Genomic DNA, 22780 nt, shown 5'->3' with positions numbered 1-22780 from the left:
GGCCGTCTTCTCCTTGAGGGGTAGGAGGCCCAGGGAAAAGAAAAGGCGGAGGGACAATGACAAGACCTCCATCAGGCCCCTGCCACCGGACCCCCTCCTTAAATTCAACATAACAGTAGCATGCAAGGAAAAAGAAATGCCAACCTGAGAATTCACCCGGAGCTGTGATGAGGGAGTTGGCGGCCTCTGTTTCAGTGTAAGACAATGTGGAATCAGATAGATCTGCAGGAGGGAAGAGAAAGAGAACTTAGTTGGCTGTGGGGTGTTCCTCTCTTATTTCTCAAGCATGCGTGTGTGTGTGTGTGTGTGTGTGTGTGTGTGTGTGCGCACGCGTGCACATGTGGGCATGCGGGTGCTTGCAAAGGGCAGCCTGTGCCTCACAACTTTCTGCTGCCACTCCCCGTCCCACGATCGCACGAGACCAGGCCAGCCAACCCTGGAACTCTTGTGGAAAATGCTGACTGCTGCAGCCCTGGCACCTGAAAAAGTTTCAATTGCTCTGACCACAGAAATAACCCAAGTTCAGGGGACCAAGCAAGTAGGAACTTGGAGCCTCCTTGGGTAAGGTTAAATTAAGCCCCTAAACAATTCATAGCTGCTGTACTTAATTACAACCATTAAAATTCTTGAAGCTGTTCCTTCTTGCTTCCTTCCTTCCTTCCTTCCTTCCTCCCGCTGGAGCTGGGGAAACTGTTTTAACAAGTTACCAGCCATCCTCACTCTGTCCCGCTTACACCCCTCTAATTAAGGGCTCAAGCGTTTGCTCCCAGATTAACTGTTTTCTCTCTCCCTTCCCCCACTCTCTCACATCCAAACTTGCTTGCTCCCAGAGGAACTTTCAACGTCTGGACTGTTTTTTTTTCTTTTTTCAAGGCATTCATTTGTTGTTTAAGTAGTTTTAAGGACCTCATACGGCGCACACTATTTGTTTTCCCTTATCTGCAGTGCAATTTAGATGGGAGATGGGAAATTCTTTTGCCCGTTTTCTCCTGAACACTGAGCTGCTAGTGAGACAAGCCGGTGCCTTTCGGGACAGACTGACTTGGGAAGTTTTTCCTGGGCCTGCGCCTCTGCCACCAGCAATGGGGTGTTGTCTCTGTTAAGGGACAGGTCTGTCCAGGAGTCAGAAAGCATGCTTCTCCTGGAAGGCCTGAGCATCTTTTATCTTCTCACCCAGCATAGTGTGGCTCAGCTGGTCCCACTGGCTCAGGAGAGCCACTCCAAGCTGGGGAAACCCTGAGACAAAAACCGTTAGCCTAGGCCCTCGCGAGCTAGAATTCCATTCGATCCTGGAGGAATTTTTTTCCTTTTACCACATGGCTTGGGGAGCGGGAAGATGAAACATTAACCAATTTGGCCTTCTCTATTTTTTTTTTTTTTTCCCTTTTTCTTTTCCCACTTGCCAGATGCTGACTGGGTGTTCTGGGTTTTATTTTGTTTTTTGGTTTCATGTGATCACAGCAGCTTAGAAGTGAACTGACTTTTTGTTTATGAAAAACTAACAATGCAAGGAAAAGAAAATAATACAAAAAATAACTCAGACTATTTACCAGGGCCTGAGAAAGTTATCTGCTGGTCAAACAGGTTTGGAGGAAAATAGGGACAGATGGAAAATCTCTTTTAAAAAAAGATAATAACCTTAATGCCTAAGTAGGACCCTCGTAAAACAATTTTGCTTTTCATACCTAATCTTCCCAAAGTGTTCCGTCCCCAAGTCTTGTTGCCACTTCTTGTCTGAAGCAGTAACATCCCAGGCTGTAACCCTGTTTCTTCGTGAAGCACTGTGGAGCCAACACAGCCAGCTTTGTGAACTTTCCAGGGGTTGGGTGATGGGTGTTTTCCATCCCTTGCAGCTACCAGTCCTGCCATGCACTCTCCAACCCCTCACATCTGGTGCTTCTAGTGAGGCCCTCCAAGGCCGCCATAGGAAAAGAACACTCCCCGCCTCAGTCACTGCTCAAGTCCCAGGGAAGAACCCCATTTGGAAGCTGGAGCCCAGGGTTCGAGTCCCACCTCCACTCTTAGTCAAATCAGGGGTCACCAGCTTTGCTTGCCAGGGGCCCAAAGTGAGTATTTTCAGCTTTGTGAGCCATACAGTCTCCACTGAAACTCTCCACCTCTGCTGTGGTCCTGGGGCAGCAGCCACAGACAACACAGCCGGCTTCCAGCAGAACACCGTTAGGGATGCTGAAATGTGAATTTCATATAGCTTTCACATGCCACAAGAGTCTTCTGCTTTGGGTGGGGTTTTTGGGGGGTTTTTTTGTATTTTTTTTAAACCATTTTAAAAAGTAAAAACCATTCTTGGCTCATGAGCCACACACAAATGGTGGGCTGTCGTCTTCTGACTCCTGAGCACCAGCAAACGTCACTTCCTCTTTCTCCATCTCAGTGGTCCCATTTGTAAATTAACAGGGACACCTGTTCATCTTCAAATGGTCACTCTACCTTGCTGGACAGGGTCCTGATTTTTTGTGGCTTTATCACCAGCTGACCCACGATTCCTCAGAGAAATGATTCTCGGCACTCAAACTCAGGTGCTACATCTACTAAGAACATTTGAGGGTTTTGGTTTTTCTTTCCCCCCATCTTTTGAATTAGGGATCTTCTAAGCAACTAGTACAGTTACGTTAACTCAGAAAATGCTGAGACAGGCCTGGGAGGGAAGGGTGGGATACTGCTGAGCTGTACAGGGGCTACTGTGGGTTTCTGCCTCAGCCCCACTGCTTATCAGCTGGGCAGCCTTCCCAGCCCCTCAGCCTGATTAGCTATTTGTCAAGTGACAGGCTACCCCCAGACGACCTTTCCAGTTCCTCAGAGAACTAAATCAAGCTCCTCCATCCACGAGATGACCATACTTCAGGAAAAGCAATGAGGAAGTTGCCACCATTAAGGCACTGACTCATACCCCATCCTGGGACAGCCTCTGTCATCCTAGACGGAGGAGGACCAACTCCCAAAGGGAACCAGTGGGCACTTCTGTCTCCACAGTGGGGGCGCCTGGAAGGAAAACTGGACTGGATGCCTGCAAGTTTATGACACTCAGAAGTGACCTCCCAGATGGTGCTGACACACGCTACCGGGAAGAGGCCTTTACCAAAAACAAAACAAAACCCACTTTTTGTGGTCACTGGTGGAATGTGTTAGCATCACTGCCACGCCATCTGACTTTTAAAGCTCAGGTCTCATGGGAGCTCCCTGGGTCACCAAGTCGCTCTCCCAGTGCTACTAAGGCCATACTCACTCACCCCAACACAGGGATTCTCCACTGGAGGAACCAGGAGGGCCAGAAAACAAGCCATCTCTACTTTTAAAACCATATGCATCTTCCCCAGCATATGGGCTAAGCATTCAGCCCCAAGGCTTTACAGAAAACACGTCCTACCTCTGAATGGGACCTGCCAACAACGACATTACCACTGAGGGGTACCCTCCATGCTTGAGTGTACCAAGACACTTGCTTTCTAAACTTTTCAACTGCCCTTTCTGCCCAGGTGAATTTCTTGGCTTAATAAAGGTGGGGGGTGGGGGTAGGGAATGACACATACAGCTCCTTTCGACAGTGACTTCATGCTCAGCCTATTTGTCATGGTGCTAATTAATACACATCAAAGGAGAACCACCTAAGGCTGGGAGGGAAGGAGAGGAAAAGAGACAGAAACCCTAAGCCACCTCCAATGAGATGCTGAAGTCAAAACCCATTCATCTCCCACAGGCTCATGTTTAAAGGTCACAGAGAGGTTAATGATGAGCGAGGAATTTCTAGATGTAAATAGCCCGCTGCAGAGGCTGGTCGGCTCTGGCCCAACTGGGAGTGTTTGTAAAACTTCACCCACCCCATTTCAAAGGCAACCAGGCTGGGGATCCCTTCCTCCCCTCGCTCTCTCGGGCTCTTCGGCACTGAGGCAGGGGAGCCTGGGATGGACACACCTACCCAAGGGTCGGAAGGAGGACACACTTACCCAGTGGCTTGTACTCGTCGCGAGGAGACAGCCGAGAGTAGGGCGGTGGCGGTGATTCTGGAAGACAGGAGTCAATGTGTCACTGCTGGGAGGAGAAAGCCCACACAGAGGGGTTCTACATGTTTTTGATGATTTGATTTCCTCAAATAATAAACCCAGCTCCCAGGAAATCAGCACCTCTGCTGCCCAAATCCCCTGGAACAGCACAGGGAAAGCCACAGTCTTAGGCCACAAACCTGGGCTCAGTCCCCATTCTATCACCTTTGGCTGTGTGACAGCTGGCAAGCTACCTTCCCTCTCTGAGCCTGTTTCCTCAGCTCTAAAATGGGGAAAATAATCAGAGAGACTCCCTAGGTTTGCCAGGAGGACAAAAGCAAATAAAGTACGTAAAATGCTCAAGACAGTTCTTGGAACTGCAGAAATATATCTAGACAAACAGCAGCTATTATTATTATAATGAGAGAAACACGGGTACAGGTAAAATCAGAGCTAGGCTGCTCAGTTAAATCTGAATTTTGGATACACATGGCATACACTTTTAGTATAAGTATGCCCCCTGCAATATCTGGGACATACTTATGCTAAAATAGTACGTGTTGTTTACCTGAAACTCAAATTTAACTGGGCATTCTGTGTTTTCCTTTGCTAAGTGTGGTAACTCTAGCCAAAACTGGGTGAGTGCAGAGGCCCACAGAGACACGGAAGCTCACTTACAAACAAGCTACACGAGAGCAAACGTCCTTCAGGGCGAGGCGGGCACGACTGGCTAGGACCCAAAAAGCCAAACCCAGCTCCCCAGATGGGAGACCATACCCCAGTCACCGCTAGCTCTCGGCCTCAGTCTCCCCCTCCGTAAAGAGAAGGGGCGGAGCACAGCCTCCATGGCTGCCCACCTCAGGCCCTGTGTGATTCCTTATTGTCTATGGCATTTTTCTTTGGGTTTCCTTTCATTTGCCTAAAATACTTGTCCTTAAAAACATATACTTTGTCTTCAGAAGAATTCTTTAGCCTCTTGCTTTCTGGGAAGTAACAATTTGCTAAACTAAGTAACAATTTGCATGAATGAAATGACCCTTCATTTTCTGTAAATGAAACTAAACACCATCAAATCGCAAACTAAAACAAACTCTCAGTGGTAGTAAAGCGGTAATAACTATTATTAGGCAGGTATCAGGAATGACACAGGGGTAATAAGTGTTTTTCGCAATTATAATAAGGCACAATTAGTTGTAGGAGCAGGCAGCTTCACCTCTTCCCCAACCCGGCTTTTCCAGCTAGAAATGACTTCAACAAAGTCCAGAAACAGGGAATCTTTTGTGGACTGGATTGGGGAGAAGGAAACTGAATCATGGATTAGCCACTGGGAGCGAAGCAAACATTCGCTGAATGCCTACCCTGTGTCTCTGTCTGTGCTGGGGCCTTTCCGTTTCATTCACTGTATTTCATTCCTTTGGACCTTAGGTACAGAGTGGTTAATCATGCTCATTGGGTACCTACTTTCATTTCATCCTTTCTCAAAAATAAAGATGACCATTATCATCCCCATTTCACAGATGGGAAAACTGACTTTTCCAGTGCCTCCCCAGCCAATCATGGTGGAGCTGGGATCAGAGCCCAGGCCTGCCTCTACTCTACACCCCAATGAGACAGGCAATCAAGAAGTACCCTGTTGGGACTTCCTTGGCAGTCCAGTAGTTAAGACTTTGCCTTCCAATGCAGGGGGGCATAGGGTCAGTTCTTGGTTGGGTAGCCAAGATCCCACATGCCTCATGGCCAAAAAACCAAAACACAAGAGAGAAACAATAGTGTAACAAATTCAAAAAAGATTTAAAATGGTCCCTGTTAAAAAAAAAAAAAAGCAGCACTCAGTCTTCCACTCCTTCATCCCAGCTGGGTCTGGTACATCCCATGCACAGAAAGCATTCAGGATAATGTGGACAAAGACAACAGTGATAAGGTTAATGGTAAAGCTGGAGGGAGAAAGAGGACGTACAGGGCCCAAAGGGTCACCCAAAGGAGACCTCACACAAGACTCAGGGAGGGGAACTGCTTCCTTCAGTAGGAGCCCCCTTATCCACCAACCTTGGAAGAGCTAAAGACCAGACTCAAGTGAGGACTAGACTCTCAGAACAAGAAGCAAAACACAGGAAGGGCTAGAGACCCATGGGGAAAGAGAACTGAAGCCAGTGCTCCATTGTACAGAGGAGAAGGCTGAGGCCTGAACAGAAGTGACTCCCTCAGAGTCTGACAGGGAGCTGGTGCAGAGGCAGAACCAGAGGCCAGGTTTCCTGACCCCCAGCCTCATGCCCTTCCCACCACTCCCCACTACCTTATCAGGAGGCCTCCGACTCCTGTGTCAGGGTTCCTCTTGCAAACACCTGATTGGCTGAGGCCCAGGCTGCACGTGGTCAGGAAGTCTGGACATCTGCCCCCAGATCTGTCCCCAAAAGTGAAATCTGGCAGCAATGGGCTGTGCTGGCTGGAGTCAAGCCACTGTAATCAACCCCAGCATCTCTTCCAGTGGCTGTAACCTGGGACCTGGAAAGGGGAAGAGGGACTCAAGAAGATCCCCCTCACGGAAGCCAATTAGGCCTTGAGTTACGATACCACCCACAGACACACCTGGGCTGGGGGCATCTAACACATGGGTGAGGCAGAAAGCAAGTCCACAGACCTGGGAATTGCAAAGCTTTCAGGAGGGACTTTACCGGCACCCCCATCCTCCTCCGTTCTAGCAAAACCATCTGCACAGAGACTGGAAGCACCTCACTAACTTCCATCCTAGGCAAGTAAAAAAAAGAGACTGCACCCCCAAGACACCGGGATTTAGAATATCAGAGGTTCCCCCCAACTCAACTTCTTAACTGATGGGGCAAGTGGGGTAGAAGCAGGTAAAGGGCCCATCCAAGGCCACACAGGAAGGCCGATGTTATTCTACTTCAACTAAACAAAGGCGGAGGCCAGTTTCGGACCAACACCAAGCTACTTAAAAAAAAAAAAAAAAAAACAGTTATCATTCACATACCCTAAGATCCACTCTTTTAAAATATACAATTCAGTGGTTCTTAGTACATTCAGAGTTGTAAGACCAATACCACCACCTAATTACAGAACATTTTCATCACCCCAAAAGAAACCCTGCCCCATTCGCAGTCATTCATTCCTCCCAATCCCTAAACCTCAGGCAACCACAAATCTACTTTTTATTCTCATGGGTTTGCCTATTCTGGATATTTCACACCAAAGGCTTCCTATAACATGAGGACTTTTGTATCTGGCTTCCTTCATTTAACATACTGATTTCCAGGCTCAACCATGCTGTCCTCTCATACTTCATTCTTATTTATGGCTGAATACTATTCCACTAGATGGCTATACCACAATTTGTTTATCCATCTGTGAGCCAACGGACATTAGGTTGTTTCCACTTTTTGGCTCTTAGGGAATAAATGCTGCTATACACAAATCTCTCACTGGCACCTCCAACACATCGACCCTCCCAGATCCATGCTGGGAACTCAGGTGGGACAGAAGGTTCGAAGAGGAAGTGTAAGGTGCCTCCAGGCCCTCTGTCCACACTCCCCTCTTAGAAGCTCCCTTAGTACTTAGAAAATTTGTGCTGATTTCCTAATAATAACTTCTGTGCTCTAAACTTTAAGGGGAGCGCTCTTAGGGCTCTACAGGCCCCTTGGAAAGAAATGATCATGGGCAGGAGGAAGGGAGGAAGGGAGGGAAGGAGGAAGTGGGGGAGAGGAGAGAGAGAAAGAGATCAGAAACTCCAGCCTCTGCAGACAGCCAGCCTCAGACATTAACTTCAGGAATCTCCTCCAACTTCCTTCAGAAGTGAGAGCAGTCAGCCAGGGGCCGAGTGTATCAGAAGGCTAACATTCAGCCCAGTTCAGGTCAGCTCAGCTCAGCCCAGACGAGCCTCTGGTTAGCCCCCAGGGGGGACTGAGCCTTTGGGATCTAGACCCTAATTGCAAAGCCAGAAGAGTTCACAGCCTCTCCCACTGCCTGGTAAGGTTTCAGCTGGAGACGTTACCTTCCACCCCGTCTGTGCAGCCTAGCATCTTCTTAGGAAAGGTTCACGTGCCTCCCTTGGCCTCCCAGTTTTCACCCTCCGGAGGAGTGGCCTCCTGGGTGCCTGTCCCCTCCACCCCCAGAACCTGAGGGATCAACCCCAAGCCCTGGGGTGGGAGATGCCGAAAAGAAGCTCTTGGCGCTTTAAGGCTGGCGGAGCCTAATTGCCCAGATTCCCCCGGCAGCCAGATAAACAGCGCGGCCGGCTGGCGCCAGCAAGAGGCAAACTGCACATTATCACCCCTTCCTCACCTCCAAGGAGGAGCTCTGAGGAGCAGGGCGGGCAGGCCGAGGGGCCGCCAGAGGGGCGGGGCGGGGGCTTGGAAGCCCAACTTGAAATTGATCTCATTTCAAAGGGATAATGCCAGGCCAAATAAAAGGAAAACTTTCTAGCCCATTCTAATTCCTATAGTCCTGGCCTGGGAACCCTGTGTTTTCCTAGGCGGCCTCCTCCAGTTGTTCAGAAGTTCTCTCCCTAACTCTGTCTCTTTCCCTGGCGCAATTTGGATAATAGTAATTTACTGAATATAATTACAGAAAAAAAAAAGTGGTGAAGCAAAGAGCAGGAGATTTATTCCAAAGTTAATGGATACTTTCGGGAGAAAGGAGCTCTATAAACACAGGTTAGAACTGTGATTAAAGTATTTCTCCACATTTCCGTCCACATAGGCACCAAGCTCAGTGAACTGGCTTTTCCTGGGACAGAAAGATACACCAGAACGAGGGAAAGCCAGGGCTTGAGTCCCATGGGAGCAGGAAGCCCAGGGCAGAGCTAGGTATGGGGGACCCCACTTTCTGAGACAAGCATGACGGAGAGGGCAGGCCTGTGTAACCTGGAATCTGCCCATCGGACCTTAGGGATGCTGTTTGCCCCCTGGCTTTACAGATGAGAAAAGAGGCCCAAGGAAAACTGGTCCCAATGCCCCAAAGCAAGCTGAAGGATGGACAGCGCTTGCTCTGAGCAGCAGGGAGCCACACTGCCCAGAGAGGGACCACCTGTCACTAGGGATCCCTGTGCTAGGGGGCACTGGGGTGCGGGTGGGTGTCCCTCAGTTGGCCTGCTGTGTATTCCAGCCTACTGTCTGTGTGTCTGCTGTGTGTGTAGATCTGTCAGTCTGTCTGCCTGCGCCGGTGCCCCAGCCCTCTCCCCCAGGGGCCTGGAAGGAGCAGTCTCCTTATCAGGACGCGCACGGCTGAGCTCCAGCTATGCACCCGCCCAGCTCAGGGAGTCAGGCTGGCGGCCAGGAGGCGGGGGTGGGGTGGGCAGCAAAGAGCACGGTACCGCCCCCCCGCGCCCCACCCCCCGCCAGACCCCCAGTTCTCAGTCCTGGTGGCCTAAGCCATCAGGCAGAGGATGAAGCAAAAGGGTCAATCTGGTGCCTATAGGACACTCTTCCCAGACCACCAGTGCTCTCAAATGCCCCTGGAGTGGCTTGAATGGGGGTGGGGGGGTGGGCCGGGTGCAGCGCTGAGCTAGTGAAGAAGCCGGAGAACAGGCACAGCTCCTGCAACAGCGCCTCCTTCTGGGACAAGGAGAGGAGTCAAGTGCCAATGCTGAGTCTGGAACTTGATGTTGAGAATTTTCTAAAGCCAACCCCATTGACCCACAGGTAGACAGAGAGGGGAGATTACTCCCCCTCCAAGGTCAAGTTGTCATACTGGCAGGACAGAGCCTAGGACCAGGTCTGTGGGTCAGAACCATTCCACTGCAGTTTGCCCTTTAACTTAAAACTGCTCAAGTTCACCAGATTCAAACCAAGACCCAAGCTGACTTATCCAAAAAGTATGGGCAGGGTGGGTCCTGCCTGTCTCCAATCTCTTCATCCCATCTCTTCCCACCCACGCACTTGAACTTGCTTGGTACCTTAACTCTCAGCAGGCCCCCTCCTCCTCCCCTTCAACACTCATCTCCCTTTACCACCCATCCTGCAAGGCTCCTAGAGGTGCTCCTGTTACACGCACACCCCAGACGCCCGGCCTGGCCCTACTTCCCCCATCTCTGTCCCGTCTCTCCTCCGACCCCTACCCAAAGATTCTGTTTCTTGAGGGCATGGATCCTACTCATATTTCCACTCTCCCCACTACATCACCCAGCGTGGTCCCTGGCACAGAGTAAGTGCTCAACAAATATCCCCTAGCAGACTGACATGGTGAGAAAGAAAATGCCCAGCGGGGCCTTCTGAAAGAGCAGAGGGAACCCCACATATTCTTTCCCACTGGAAAAAAAGGGACCAGGAACAGGGCAACCACAATTAGGTCCTACTCCTCAGAGGCAGGGAGGAGTCAGAGAGGAAGAGTGGGAAAATCCACTTCCAGGGGAAGCAGTCAGAGGAACAAGGAACACAAAAGGCCCGCAGTGGGCCACAGATAAGGGACTGACCAAGCCCCTGACAATCCGAATGACCGCAGGCAATCAGATCAGCGCTGCCTCTCCCCAGCCCCCTTAGGGCTCTGTCTTCAGGAACAACTGCTGAAGCACCGTCCTTCCCCTCCAGCCACCACCCCAGACAAAAACGACACCTGGGACACAGCGGTGCTTCCAGCCCCGCCCTTCCCTTCCACAACGGGAGTCAGGAGACCTGTGTGATCCGACCCTGTTAAATGCCCCCAGGCTGGGTGTTGTCTCTCCCCAGAAGGGCCAGACTGGAAGAACTCAGGGCCTGCCCAGACCCAACACCCCTGCAGAACACCCCTCTCCCCCCTACCCCAAACGCCCCTCCATGGCACCTAAGATGCATACACGCAGACGATGCTACAGGCTAAAATGTGTGATCCCTGTAGTGCAAGGGGAAGGCGGTGAGGATGCAGGAGTCTCCATCTGTCCTCCCCTCTGCTCCAGCATCCAGAGCCTGCTCAGGTAAGCAGGACTGGGTAGATCACGTGTACAGAAAATCCCAGTTACAGAACAAAGAAGGGGAGCGGTTCTCAAAGGTACTAAAATAGCCTGCTTCCTTCCCTACCTACACACCTCCAGGACTCCTGATTCTCTAGAAAAGCTGGACACAGAATTGAGAATGATGATAACAGAAGGCCCTGGTATTTGACACCCAAGGGATGCTGGCAACAATCTGAAGAAGACGGGGGTCTTCACTCTGAGAAAGGCTACCCTGCAAAAGCTTTGCTCCAAAGTCTGGACAGGAACAAGTGGGACAATTTACGAACACCTTTGACTCCAGCCATGAACGGTCTACACCAGAATTTACAACTTGCATCTACTTGGATCCAACAAAGTATACCATAGGTATAGGCATTATGCACACAATGCCTCAGGCCGCGGCTCGGACTAGGGCTAAATGAATTGGGGGGTGGGGGGGGTGTCTTTGGCCTCTCCTAGACCTGCCCTTCTCTCCCACTGTCTACAAAGTTGGGGTCTGCCTTAAGTCCCTGAAGCTGCACAGAGAAAAGTGCAACGTGCACCTTTCTGAGTTTGTTTAGTCGCCGAGTCGTGTCCGACTCTTCGCGACCCCATGGACGGCAGCGCGCCCGTATGAGTTTGCTGAAGCCTTAGATGAAGTTGCCATTTGATGTATGAGCCCACATACCCACTACCCGGTTTTGCTGCCAGGGTGAGGCGCCTCCACTGGGAACTCCCACGCCCCGGGGCACCCAGGGGAACACCCGCAGCTTCGTCCTCCCTCCCGAGTGTCAAGGGGAGAGAGAAGGCCACGGAAGGTGGCTGGAGGGGAACCGCGAGGACCCGCCGGGCGCGGCGTGCTCACCTGGCCCGCAGAGCCGGCTGAAGTGGTAGGGGTTGCAGCACACTGTGGGGCCGTCGGCGGCGGCGGCGAAGCTGTGGCAGCCGCACAGGGGCTTGAGCTCCACGGCGTGCTGCAGGTCGGGCCAGCGGAAGAGGCGTCCGAGCAGCAGCTGCGGCGGCGCGGGCTGGCCGCCCAGGCGGAGGTCGGCGCGCGGCACCAGCACGCAGCCGCCCGGCACGCCGCCGCGGGACTCCACCGCCTCCAGCAGCGTGTCCAGCGAGCGCTCCTTGAGCCGCTTCAGCAGCGAGTACGTGACCGTCTTGAGTTCCTGCTCCAGCAGCAGCAGCCGCGAGCGGGCTTCGCGACTCCGCCCGCCGCCCTCTGGCTCCTGGGCCGCCCCGACCAGGGGTTCGCCGGCTTCTCGGGGAGCTCCGGCGGCGTCCCGCTCCGAGAAGAGACAGCAGGTCACCGTCTCGCAGTCACTTTCGGGCAGCCAGCCCTGGCCTCCCGGCTCCCCCACGTCCAGCGAGGAGCCTCCAGAGCCGGCCCCCGGCTCGGACATGGGCCTCGGGGGGCCCCCTGAGCGCCGGCGTCTCCCAGCGCCTTGGGCGCCTCGCTGTCCCACCGCGTCCCGGGGCCGCCGCAGGGCTACCGGGCGGACCTCGGGGCGGCCGCAGCCTCCGCCTTCTCGTGCCCGCGCGGCCGGCTCAGCTCGGCTGCCCACGCTCCCATCCTCGTCGCCACCGCCGCCGCCGCTGCCGCCGCCTTCCTCCCGGTCGGGGACCACACGACTTCGCCAAAGTCGCCGCACCAGCCCCGAGCGTTTGGACCTGAACATACGATATCCTTTGGCGCCGGGGGAGGGGGGGGAGGCGGTCTCCGGTTACCGGGGGTCCGTTTCCTCAGCGAGGCGCCGGCTGCGCGGGCCGCAGCCCCACATGAAGCTCTGCCGCCGGGCGCCGTGCAAACCGCGCACAGCCTGTCGTCGAAGGGGCACCGCAGGGCTGCAACATGAGGGAGCTCGCCGGGGCTGGACGGCGTGGAACGCGCGCACGCCGATCCGCAGTCCGCGCCCGGCCCGCGGCTACATGGACCCCGGCGGCCGGGAGGCTCAGCAACTCCAGCCCCGGCGCTTTAGAGGGACTGCAGGCGGCGCGCCGCCAGAAAGACCCCGCATGGGCCGGCGAGCCTTCAAAAGTTGCGCGGTTGGTCCATGAGCACAAAGCGCTGGAGCTGAACTCCCCAAATGTGTCTGGAAAGCCCTGCCTTTAAAACCCAAGCGCTTCACTACATGGGTTTTTCCTGCAGGATCCGAAAGGCAGGCTTGTTGATGATAGCCTCGGCTTCCTTCTTACTCCCTGCAAAAAGAAAAGAAAAAAAAAAAAAAAGGAAAGAAAGAAAAAGAACCCCAAACAAAACCAAAATCCCTGGAATTGCATGCACGAAAGGCCAACTCTGTCTCAGGTCCCAGGCGCTAGATGCACTTGGAGCGAATTTCTCCTGAACGCGGTGTCAACACATGAGTGGAAACTGTAAAAATCCCAAAGAGCTGCTGGGAATCCTTAATTAAAATGCAATCCACCGAGGCAGAGGTCATAGCCCGCCCCACGCTCCACTCGGACGCCCAGGACGCTGTGGCTGCAGAGGTCGCCCCCCTCCCCCTCCACAAAAAGTGCCTCCCGGTGGCCCCGCGGTCCCGGCGAGGTCTGGCGAGGCAGCGCCCGGCGGCTCTTTCTCTCGGCTCGACTCCCTCGCTCGCTCCCCAACTCGGCTCTCTCTCTTTTTTGTTCTCCTCAAACGCACACTGAGGGCCCCCGGAGGAGCGCCGCGGAGTCATTGGCTGCCTCCCATCATATGCCAGTCTAGACACTTTGGCGGCTCCGCGGCGCTGATTGTTGCGCAAACAAGGTTTCAAGTTTCTTAACTCTTAAAGGAGAACACGTCCCATTGCAGGGCCCGAGGCTCCAAGGGGCCGGCTCCCGGGGCGGGCCGAGCCCCGGCCCCCGCCCCACGCTTGCCCCAGCACCACCCCCCTCCCCCGCCCAGGGCCTGACAGCGCCCACGGCCGGCTCTCTGGCTCGCGTGCGCCGCGGGCACGGATGCGAGCGCGCGCGCACACACACTCACACACACGGTTGCACAAACCACAGGCAGGCTGGCTGTGCGAGAGTTTGGTGGACCCACTGAGACTCGGACGCAAACGGGGCGCTTTGCCTCTCCTTGGCTTGTGCACAAACTTCAAACGCACGTTGCACTTTAGAATTGGTACAAACCCCCATCCCAGGGAAGGCTAATAAAAATGGGTGTGCGTGTGTGCTTTCCTGGCTTACGTTTTTTGGCAGTAGGGGGCGGCTGATTTGTTGGGGTGGTGGGATCTAACGTGGTAGCGCGAGGTTTCCACACCCCCTGCTCAAAGTCGGGGGTAGTCTGCTGGGCCAGCCGGGGGGCGTGGGATACCTCACGCAGAGGGACTCTAGGCTTGCTCGAGGTAGGGAATTACGGAGGGTGGGGTGGAGGCTGGGAACGTCTTCTCTCGGGCTCCTCTCGGTCGCCAAGTCTTTCCCTCAGAGCTAGGCGGGCCGCCAGCCGTCCGGGCCCCCTCGAGGCTGGGTGACTCCTCCACCCCCTTTCCTTCCCCAGTTTATTCTCTGCACCACAAAGAGGGATGTGGGAAGGGCTCGTGATTTCCCCAGCGACGTTTCACCATGGAAATGGGGGTGAGTTGGGGGCCCAGATCCCTTCTGATCCTGGGCAAGCTGGTGGGGGCGCGGTGGCAGCAGCGGACCGCCTGGCGCGGGAAGGGTTAAGGCCGCTCTTGCCCCTGGAGCCGGCGCGGCGGGGTACCTCCTCGGGCGCGCTCTCTCGTCCGAGGGTGGCAAAAGTTCAAGCTTGTAAAGTCGGGATTGGCCCCGCGCGGAGGGAAAAAAGGCCTGGTCCCCCCTCCCTCTCCGGGCGCGGCGCCGATTGGCCCGGCCACGGGGCGGGCGCCGCCCTCTCTCGGGCGCGCGGCGGCACCGCCCCCGGCGTGGCGTCCCGCCCCTTTCCGGGCAAGAGCCCGGCCCCGCACTGAATGAAATAAATTCCGCTACTCTCATTGGCCCGGGGCTGGGCGCCATTCCCCCGCGGGGGCGAAGGGGGCGCCGGCGCGCGGGTCTCGCTCAGGGGTTCCCACGTGTGGGGCTGGCCTTGTGAGGCAGCCGCTGTGCAAGTCCCCGGGGCCGCCCCGACTTAAGTGTGCGCTGGGGGAAGGGCAGTGTTTGCTGGACGGGCTCAGCCTTTGCTGAGCTTTACCTGGACCAGGTACTGTTCAGTCTGCGCCCTCTGGGAGAGGCGGTTACTCTGGCGAATGGAGGGCTGGGCTTAGAAGCTTCCTCACCCGCATCCCCTTCTGCGTTAGCCAAGGCAGAATAGCTGTCTTGGCCTCATTTTCTGGTTTGAAAAACGGAGATGATGATGCCTGTCCTGCGTTCTGCACGGGACCATGAAGCCCCAATGAGATAAGTGCATGTAAAGTGTACAAATCGCAAGCAAACAGTGAATTTTCACAAGTGAACAAAACACCAGTGTAAGCAACACAGAGGACAACGGACCTTGAGGCCTCTTTTCAGTCACTTCTGGCCCCTGGGGAAACTAGTGCGTCTTAAAATAGGAGAAATTTAATGTAAAGTGTTTTATCAGGGTATCCTGGTTTGACTGTGGATTACAACAATAGCTTGCGCTTACTGTGGGCAAGGCCATGTTTCAGGCATTACAGAGATTTTAGTCATTCTCACAACAGCCCTGGTAGATACTATTACCTCCATTTCACAGGTAAGTAAACTGAAGAGCAGGAATTAATCATTGACATGAAGATAGTCTTCAAAGTGCTAAAATGCTACCACAGAAGCATCAGCCGGTATGTGTGCTCACCCTAACAGCAAGGAAGTGATGTGGGTCTGTATTGCCAGAGCATATCCTTGAGGACAGTGCTTTTCACTCTGTGGCCTATTGGACCTGCTGAATCAAAGCATTGTGGGGTAAGGCCCCAGACTGCATTTAACAACACTTTGGGGGTAGGCATAGTTACTAACCATTAACTTATAGTTAAGGACACTGAGGCACAAAGACCTAAAGTAACTTGCACAAGCTCGTATTTAGTGGCACAGGCTGGATTTCAACCCAGCCAGTTTGGGGGAAGGGGTGTATGTGACTGGAAGCTGAAGGGAAAGGACAGCAAGCAGACAGATTACCCCTCAGGGCTTCCACAAATGCTCAGCACCTACCCCTGGAGTCAAACCATGTCTCCTTCCCCCTCCATTCCCCAATTCCTCCCTGAGGTACCAGGACATTCCTTTCTGAAGGGTTCCTGGGGGAGCACCCTGAGGGATGTCAGGTCTGTGTTTGGGGCCTCAGACCAAGGAAAGACTGAAGCAGTAATCTCCCTGGGGAGGGCTGCCTTCTTCCCTGGGCAGTAATTTGGACAGAGTTTGCCTTCTGCTCACCCAGAGATGAGGCATTGGGGGTGGGGTGCCTTCAGGTGCCAGCTAGATGACACCTAAAGAGCATGGAAACTGTAGTGTGCCAGGCCTGAGTTCAGTACTGATCCTGCTTAACCTCCCTCGGCTCTATAAGCCTTGGGCTTCTCAACTGTAAGATGGGAATAGAAATCGTGCAACAGATGGTAACCAAAGTTCAGTGACATGAGGTCCCAGAGTCATGCCTCATTCCAGGAAGACCACATCTCCATAGCGATAATATCAGGAAGGGAAGGATGGTGACAGTCAGTGCCCTTGTCCTTAGATTTCCAGGGCCCGTCCAGCCTGGCCTGCGCCTGCCTCGTTGTGACCACTAGAGGCTGCATGTGGCAGTGCCCAGAGGTCAGGGCCTCCGAGCTTCAGCCTTAGGTGGTGGTGGTTTGGTTGCTAAGTCGTGTCCAACTCTGTGACCCCGTGGACTGTTGCAGCACACCAGGCTCCTCTGTCCTCCACTTGTCTCCAGAATTTGCTCAAATTCATGTCCATTGAGTTGGTGAAGCTATCTAACTATCTTGTCCTCTGTCACCCCCTTCTCCTTTTGCCTTCGAGCTTTCCCAGCATCAAGGTCTTCTTCAGTGAGCCAGCTCCTCCCGTCAGGTGGCCAAAGTATTGGAGCTTCAGCATCAGTCCTCCCAATGAATCTTCAGGGTTGATTTCCTTTAGGATTGACTGGTTTGATCTTGCTTTCTCAAGAGTCTTCTCCAGCAGCCTAAGGACACATTTCTAAACCGCCCCTCTGGAGAACAAGCTCAAATTTCCTGGGGGTGCGGGAGGGGAGAAATGTAGGGTCCTAGCTGCCGCTCCTCAGGTTTCCACAGTCAGGTTACTCACAAAGTTACTCACAAAGAAGTAACTCTGACCCCTCAGATTCAAATCTGCTCCTTCCCTGTTGTTCTAATATTCCCCCAAAGTACCCTGTGTTTTCTCACAGTTAATAAACTCATACAACCTGATGACAATTCTCCTCTGTCTCTGGAATGTAAGTGCCACATGGTTAGAGATGGGGAAACTGTCAGGCACAGGCCACCCACAGCCCCACTGGGCGAGTCAGAAACAGGCCATTTGATGCCCCTCTGTCTGTACCATCGGGCTTCCCTGGTGGCTCAGACGGTAAAGCATCTGCCTGCAATGTGGAAGACCCAGGTTCAATTGCTGGGTTGGGAAGATCCCCTGGAGAAGGAAATGGCAACCCACTCCAGTACTTTTGCTTGGAAAATTCCATGGATGGAGGAGCCTGGTAGGCCAGGGGGGTCACAAAGAGTCGGACACAACTGAACGGCTTCACTCTTACTCTCACTCTGTCTGTACCATCAGAGAAGCTAATTCACACAGGACAGCACTTACCCCATTTCTTCTCCCCAGTCCTTAGCATAACACCTGTCACATAGTGGGCATTTTATATCTGTGACATGCTTGGTTTAAAACCCCTTGCTTTACCAAGCTCCATGCTCATGATCATCTGGACCAAACACTTATTTACACTATCTCATCAAATCCCCCCAGATTTTGTTCCTGTTCTTACAAAATCATTTTTAAAGCAGACAGAGAGGTTAAGTAATTTGTCTTTGGTCACACAACCAACAAGTGACAGAAATGGGACTTGAACCCAGGGCTGCTTGAGTTGAGTGTGCTTCTTCTTAGTATCTGGCCCTAAAAAAGGAAACACGGTCTTTTGCCTTTGGGATGTTTCCATGCCTCTGCATGCTAAGTCACTTCTGTTGTGTCTGACTCTTTGCGACCCTATAGACCATAGCCCACCAGGCTCCTCTGTCCAAGGGATGCTCCAGGCAAGAATACTGGAGTGGGTTGTCATGCCTCCTCCAGGGGATCTTCCCAACCCAGGGATCGAACCTGCAACTTTTATGTCTTGTGCATTGGCAAGCGAGTTCTTTACCACTAGTGCCACCTGGGAAGCCCGGATGTTTCCAAATTAGCTAGGAATTCACAAGGCATGAAACAGCAAAAAGAATACAAGGCAGAACTTGGTGCTGGGAAGAGCCAGGCTCTAGAGGCTACTGCTTATGAACAGAGGTGTCAGAGACAGAGTCTGGCTGCCTCTTGCTATGGTGAGATGGACTGGCAGGGAGACTGAGTCATCCTAGCCCACTTCACAGAAAACTAATGGATAAATCAAGGCTTCCCTTATTAATTCTCAGGAAAACAACCATAGGCCCAACAACAACTGGCTAAGTGGTATCATCTGCCCCTTTAGAAGGTTAAATCTCGTTGGTCAACGTGGTCCCAAGTGGGAGAGCATGGGTACCCTTTGGGGATGGATAACCCTTCTGAGACTTTGACGAATGCTGCAGACCCTTTCTGTCTTGAAGAATGCACACAGGCATGTATTCACCCACATGACACATACTCATCTAGTTCCTACTGGGTGCCAGGCCATGTTCCTGGTGCTGGGGATACTGCAGTAAGCAAAACACAAAAATTCCTGAGCTCAAGGAGTCCAGTGGGAGGACAGATAGGCCATAAACAAAATAATCGTATCCAGCATCTTGGAAGATAAATGTGCCAGTGTTAAAAATAAGAAGAGACAAATGCCAGGAGAAAGTGGATGTGGTTCAGAGAAAGTGGTCAGGGGATACTTCTCTGGGAAGGTAACACTTGAGCAAGGTCTTGATGGTGACACTGTCTGACACTATCTGGGAGATGAATGTTGCTCAGAAAACAGCAAATGTGAAGGTCCTGAGGTGGGAGCGTGCCTTGCATATCCCAGGACCACCAAAGAGGTCATGAGATGAGACAAATACTGTAGGGGGTGGGGGGATGCAGATTATAGGGTACCTGGGCCATTGGTGGGTCTTTGGCTTGTCCTGTGAGCTGGGACCCCCTGGAGGTTCTGAGAGGAGGGCCATGATCTGCCTTCTGTTTGACTGGCTCCCCCTAGTTACATGGAGAACAGATGGCAGGGCAGAGATTGCAGCCTGGTTGGGAGACCATGGCCCAGGAGAGGCCATGCTGGCATGGGGAGAAGAGGTCAGATCCTGGACATATCTGAAGATAGAACCAGTGTGACTTGCTGTTACACAGACTTGAGAGTGTGAGAGAACATCTGAACAGTGTAGACCCCTTACTGACGTTTATTTACTTAATTTTAAAAATCAGTTCACCACTTTTATTCAGCCTTGTCACAAGCAGTAATAGCCATGGAGTCACAAATGTGCTAGTTAAATTTATGATTTTAAAATAAATACATAAAGGGACTTCCCTGGTGGTTCAGTGGCTAAGACGCCACGCTCCCAATGCAGAGGGCCTAGGTTTGATCCCTGGTCAGGGAACTAGGTCCCACATCCCACAACTGAGATTTCATATGCCACAACTAAAAACTGGGTCAGCCAAATTTAAATATAAATATATATAATGATAGGGGCTTCCCTGGTGTCTCAGTAGTAAAGAATCTACCTGCCAATGCAAGAGACAGGTTCGATTCCTCGTCCGGGAAGATTCCACATGCCACAGAGCAACTAAGTCCATGTACCACAACTACCCAGCCTGTGCTCCAGAGCCTGGGAGGCACAACTGCTGAGCCCATGTATCCTAGAGCCCATGTATTGGGAGCCTGTGGCTCCCAATAAGAGAAGGCACTGCAAGTCCATGCATGACCACTAGAGAAAAGCATGCACAGCCAAAAATAAATACAAATTTTAAATAAATAATGAAACAAATATATAAAATCAGGAATCCCCGGGAGTCCAGTGGTAAGGGCTCCATGCTCTCATCGCCGAGGGCCCAGGTTCATTCCCTGGTTGGGGAACTAAGATCCCACAAGCTGCGCAGTGTGACCAAAAAAATTTTAAACATAAAGCGTTTCTTACAAAATAAATACGTATATACATAATGCATTAAAAAATAGGTAGTTTATCTGTGTATCACCTGAATCATCCTAATAACCATCTGAATACATGCAATGTTGGGAACGCCAGTTTAACGAATGCCTAATATCACCTACTTCTAGGCTTTTTTGTTTGTTCACATCTTACTTTCTCTCAGAAGGACTTTTCCCGGTCCTGTCTACAATTATGGAACCTATTATTACCACAGCCTCTATGAATCAAAAGCTGACTTTACGGGGTAATGCCGTGCCGGCAGCATGGGGTAATGGTTCTTAACCATCATTTTGTTGAACCGAACAGACCTGGGTTCAAATTCTGTTCAGTTACTCTCAGCTGTGTGACCATGGGCAACCTCCTTAACTTCCTAAAACAAACCCCAATTGGGTGCTATTATTATTCCCAGATTAGAGACCACAGACAGGGGGGGCCTGACACTTAACTGGTACTAATAATATTGGGAGGTTGTTTTGAAGATTCAAAGGCTTAGTCCAGTGTCTGGCACCTAATGGGTGCTCAGCTTGTGGGAGATGTTGTCTTCCCAGGTGGCGCGGTGGTAAAGAATTGCCTGCCAATGCAGAGATGCAAGAGATGCAGGTTTGATCCCTGGGCTGGAAGTATTCCGTGAAGAAGAAAACAGCAACCCACTCCAGTAAGCTTGCCTGGGAAATCCCATGGACAGAGCCTGGCAGGCTGCAGTCCACGGGGTCGCAAAGAGTCAGACATACTCCGGCGACTGAGCACGCACATTAGCTAAATAAGCAAGGAGTTAGTTGTTTTATTTAACCTCTGGGAGACTCAATTTCCTCATCGATAAAATGGGCCTGCTTAACTGCGGCAGGAATAAAGTCTTGGCACCCTGTGGGACTCAGCAGCTCCTGGGAACCTAGAGAAACTGCCCTTCCCAATGCTGCTGGTCACACCCCTTGTGCTGCCCTTAACCCTCCACTATCTAAATAGTCTAAACAGCTCAGAACAGGACAGGGAGGGGAGCCAGAGGAGATTCTAGAACCAGAAAAAGAGAGTGATTTGTCCAAGATCACAGGGCTGCTTGGAGGGAGTCAGAGGTTGACCTGAGGTTTTCTAGCTCCCAGGGCTCTTTGCCCCTTATCCCGGTGCCTAAGGCTTCTCACCCTAACTGTGCAGTGTATACAGAACAGGAGATAAAAGGGCAGCCTTGGGGTCAGACTGCCTGGTTTTAATCTTGGCTCTGGTGCTTACAGGGTGGCCTCGGTCACTTTACCTATCCTCTCCAAGTTTCAGTTTCTTCATCTGTAATATGGATTTAATAATAATAGTACCTGCCCTGTAGGGTCATTGTATTGACTGATATACATGCAAAGCATTTAGAGCTGCTACTGTTATTTTGCTCCTTCTGAGTGTCATAGGAGAGGGCTATGCCCTGAACATTATCAGGCTTCAGAAATACCAGGTGAATGAATGAACAGAGGCGTGAATAAGTGAAGTCTTATTCAGCAACAAGTCTGTTTGTTAAGAGGGCCAGAGGTAGTGACACAGAGACCTGGATGAGGACTGTAGCTTCGCTGCAGTGAAACTGGATTGCCTTCATCCATCCTTCTCAAACTAGCTGAATCCCTCGAAGTCAAAGGATTTTTCTGAAGGGCTAATTTGACTCAAAGAGGTTGGAGAAATTTACTTTTACATTATATTTGCAATGTATCCCATTTTACTATTAAAGCTAACCTAGATGTATCAGGGAAGAGTATGCAAAATGAAGGGGCTTTTTTTTTTCTTTGAACAGAGATGAGAGATTCCTAAAGAATGTCACAATCGCTGTGAGCAGCACCGGACTGTGACCCCAGACCTGACCCCCGGCCTGAGCCCAGGCCTCGTGGTGGAGGATGCTCACTCTCCTTAGCCTTCAGCCAAATACAGGAGCCCTGTCTCAGAGACAACGCCTGGGAGCAGGGCTCATTTGAGTTCTTGACTATAATTCAGCTGCTTGTTTCTATAGGGCCCTTGCTATGGGTCAAAGGCCTTTAGTGCAAGGAGCCTGCCCCTCAGGGACTGGGAGATTACTGGATAGTCCTTGTTATTCAATCATTCCTCCACACCACAGCCAGAAAAAGGTTTCAAGCATTTCTCTCTCATCTTGAGGCTCCCAGACTGAGAACCCTTCAAGCCCCATGACCCAGGAGGGCAAAGAGTCACTTCCGAGCCCGATTAGGTGAACGTCCCCTCTCATCTCCCCTCCCATCACGTGGACCCTGAACAAGAGAAGGCCTGCGCCCCAGAACACCCCTAAAGTTCCCCTGTTTCCTGCCAACTGACACCCAGCCTTTGTACAGGCTGGTTCACCTGCCTGCAATGCTCTTCCTTCTTTTCTGCCAGTTTTTTCCTCTCTCTCCTGAGAGACAGGCCTGTGGCTGCCTCCCTTTCGCTATCCTGGCATCTGTACAGCCCTCCTTCCCAGGAACGCAAGCGATCGTCCCAATCTGAGAGCCCCCAAGAGCAGTGTGAATGCTCCTCCCCTTTGTACCCCTAGCCCAGCACCCAGGAGGTGCTCCCAAAATTGGGGAGAAGGAATTTAATGTAGATAAATATGGCCACTTTCAACTCCCCATGGAAGTTGTCCCAACTTCCCCTCCCTCACAGGCTTCCCTGGTGGCTCAGTGGTAAAGCATCTGCCTGCCAGTGCAGGAGACACAGGTTTGATCCCTGGGTTG

At 52.2% G+C, this 22780-nt stretch overlaps 2 protein-coding genes across 4 annotated transcripts in view; both read right to left on the bottom strand.

Moving 5' to 3' along the window:
• The window catches only part of SMAD6 (SMAD family member 6), a 77679-nt gene extending 64175 nt beyond the window's left edge, over positions 1-13504 (bottom strand). The window contains exons 1-4 of one of the 3 annotated variants that reach the window (XM_024997425.2): positions 11762-13504; positions 3963-4019; positions 1686-1781; positions 145-222 (exon numbers count right to left, since the gene is read on the bottom strand). In XM_024997425.2, coding sequence (XP_024853193.1) covers positions 145-222; positions 1686-1781; positions 3963-4019; positions 11762-12578 — 1048 coding nt within the window. In that variant the 5' untranslated portion in view covers positions 12579-13504. The remainder of the gene's footprint in view (positions 1-144; positions 223-1685; positions 1782-3962; positions 4020-11761) is intronic. The other 2 variants (NM_001206145.2, XM_024997426.2) reach the window with 2 other exon arrangements.
• The window catches only part of LOC112441475 (uncharacterized), a 118657-nt gene continuing 108887 nt past the window's right edge, over positions 13011-22780 (bottom strand). Inside the window, exon 11 of the mRNA XM_059890765.1 lies at positions 13011-13098. Coding sequence (XP_059746748.1) covers positions 13092-13098 — 7 coding nt within the window. The 3' untranslated portion in view covers positions 13011-13091. The remainder of the gene's footprint in view (positions 13099-22780) is intronic.

The sequence above is a fragment of the Bos taurus genome, chromosome 10 (genome assembly GCF_002263795.3).
Source record: "Bos taurus isolate L1 Dominette 01449 registration number 42190680 breed Hereford chromosome 10, ARS-UCD2.0, whole genome shotgun sequence".
NCBI lineage: Eukaryota > Metazoa > Chordata > Mammalia > Artiodactyla > Bovidae > Bos > Bos taurus.
The sequence above is the reverse complement of the archived record's forward strand: the minus strand, read 5'-3'. Positions and strand labels throughout refer to the sequence as shown.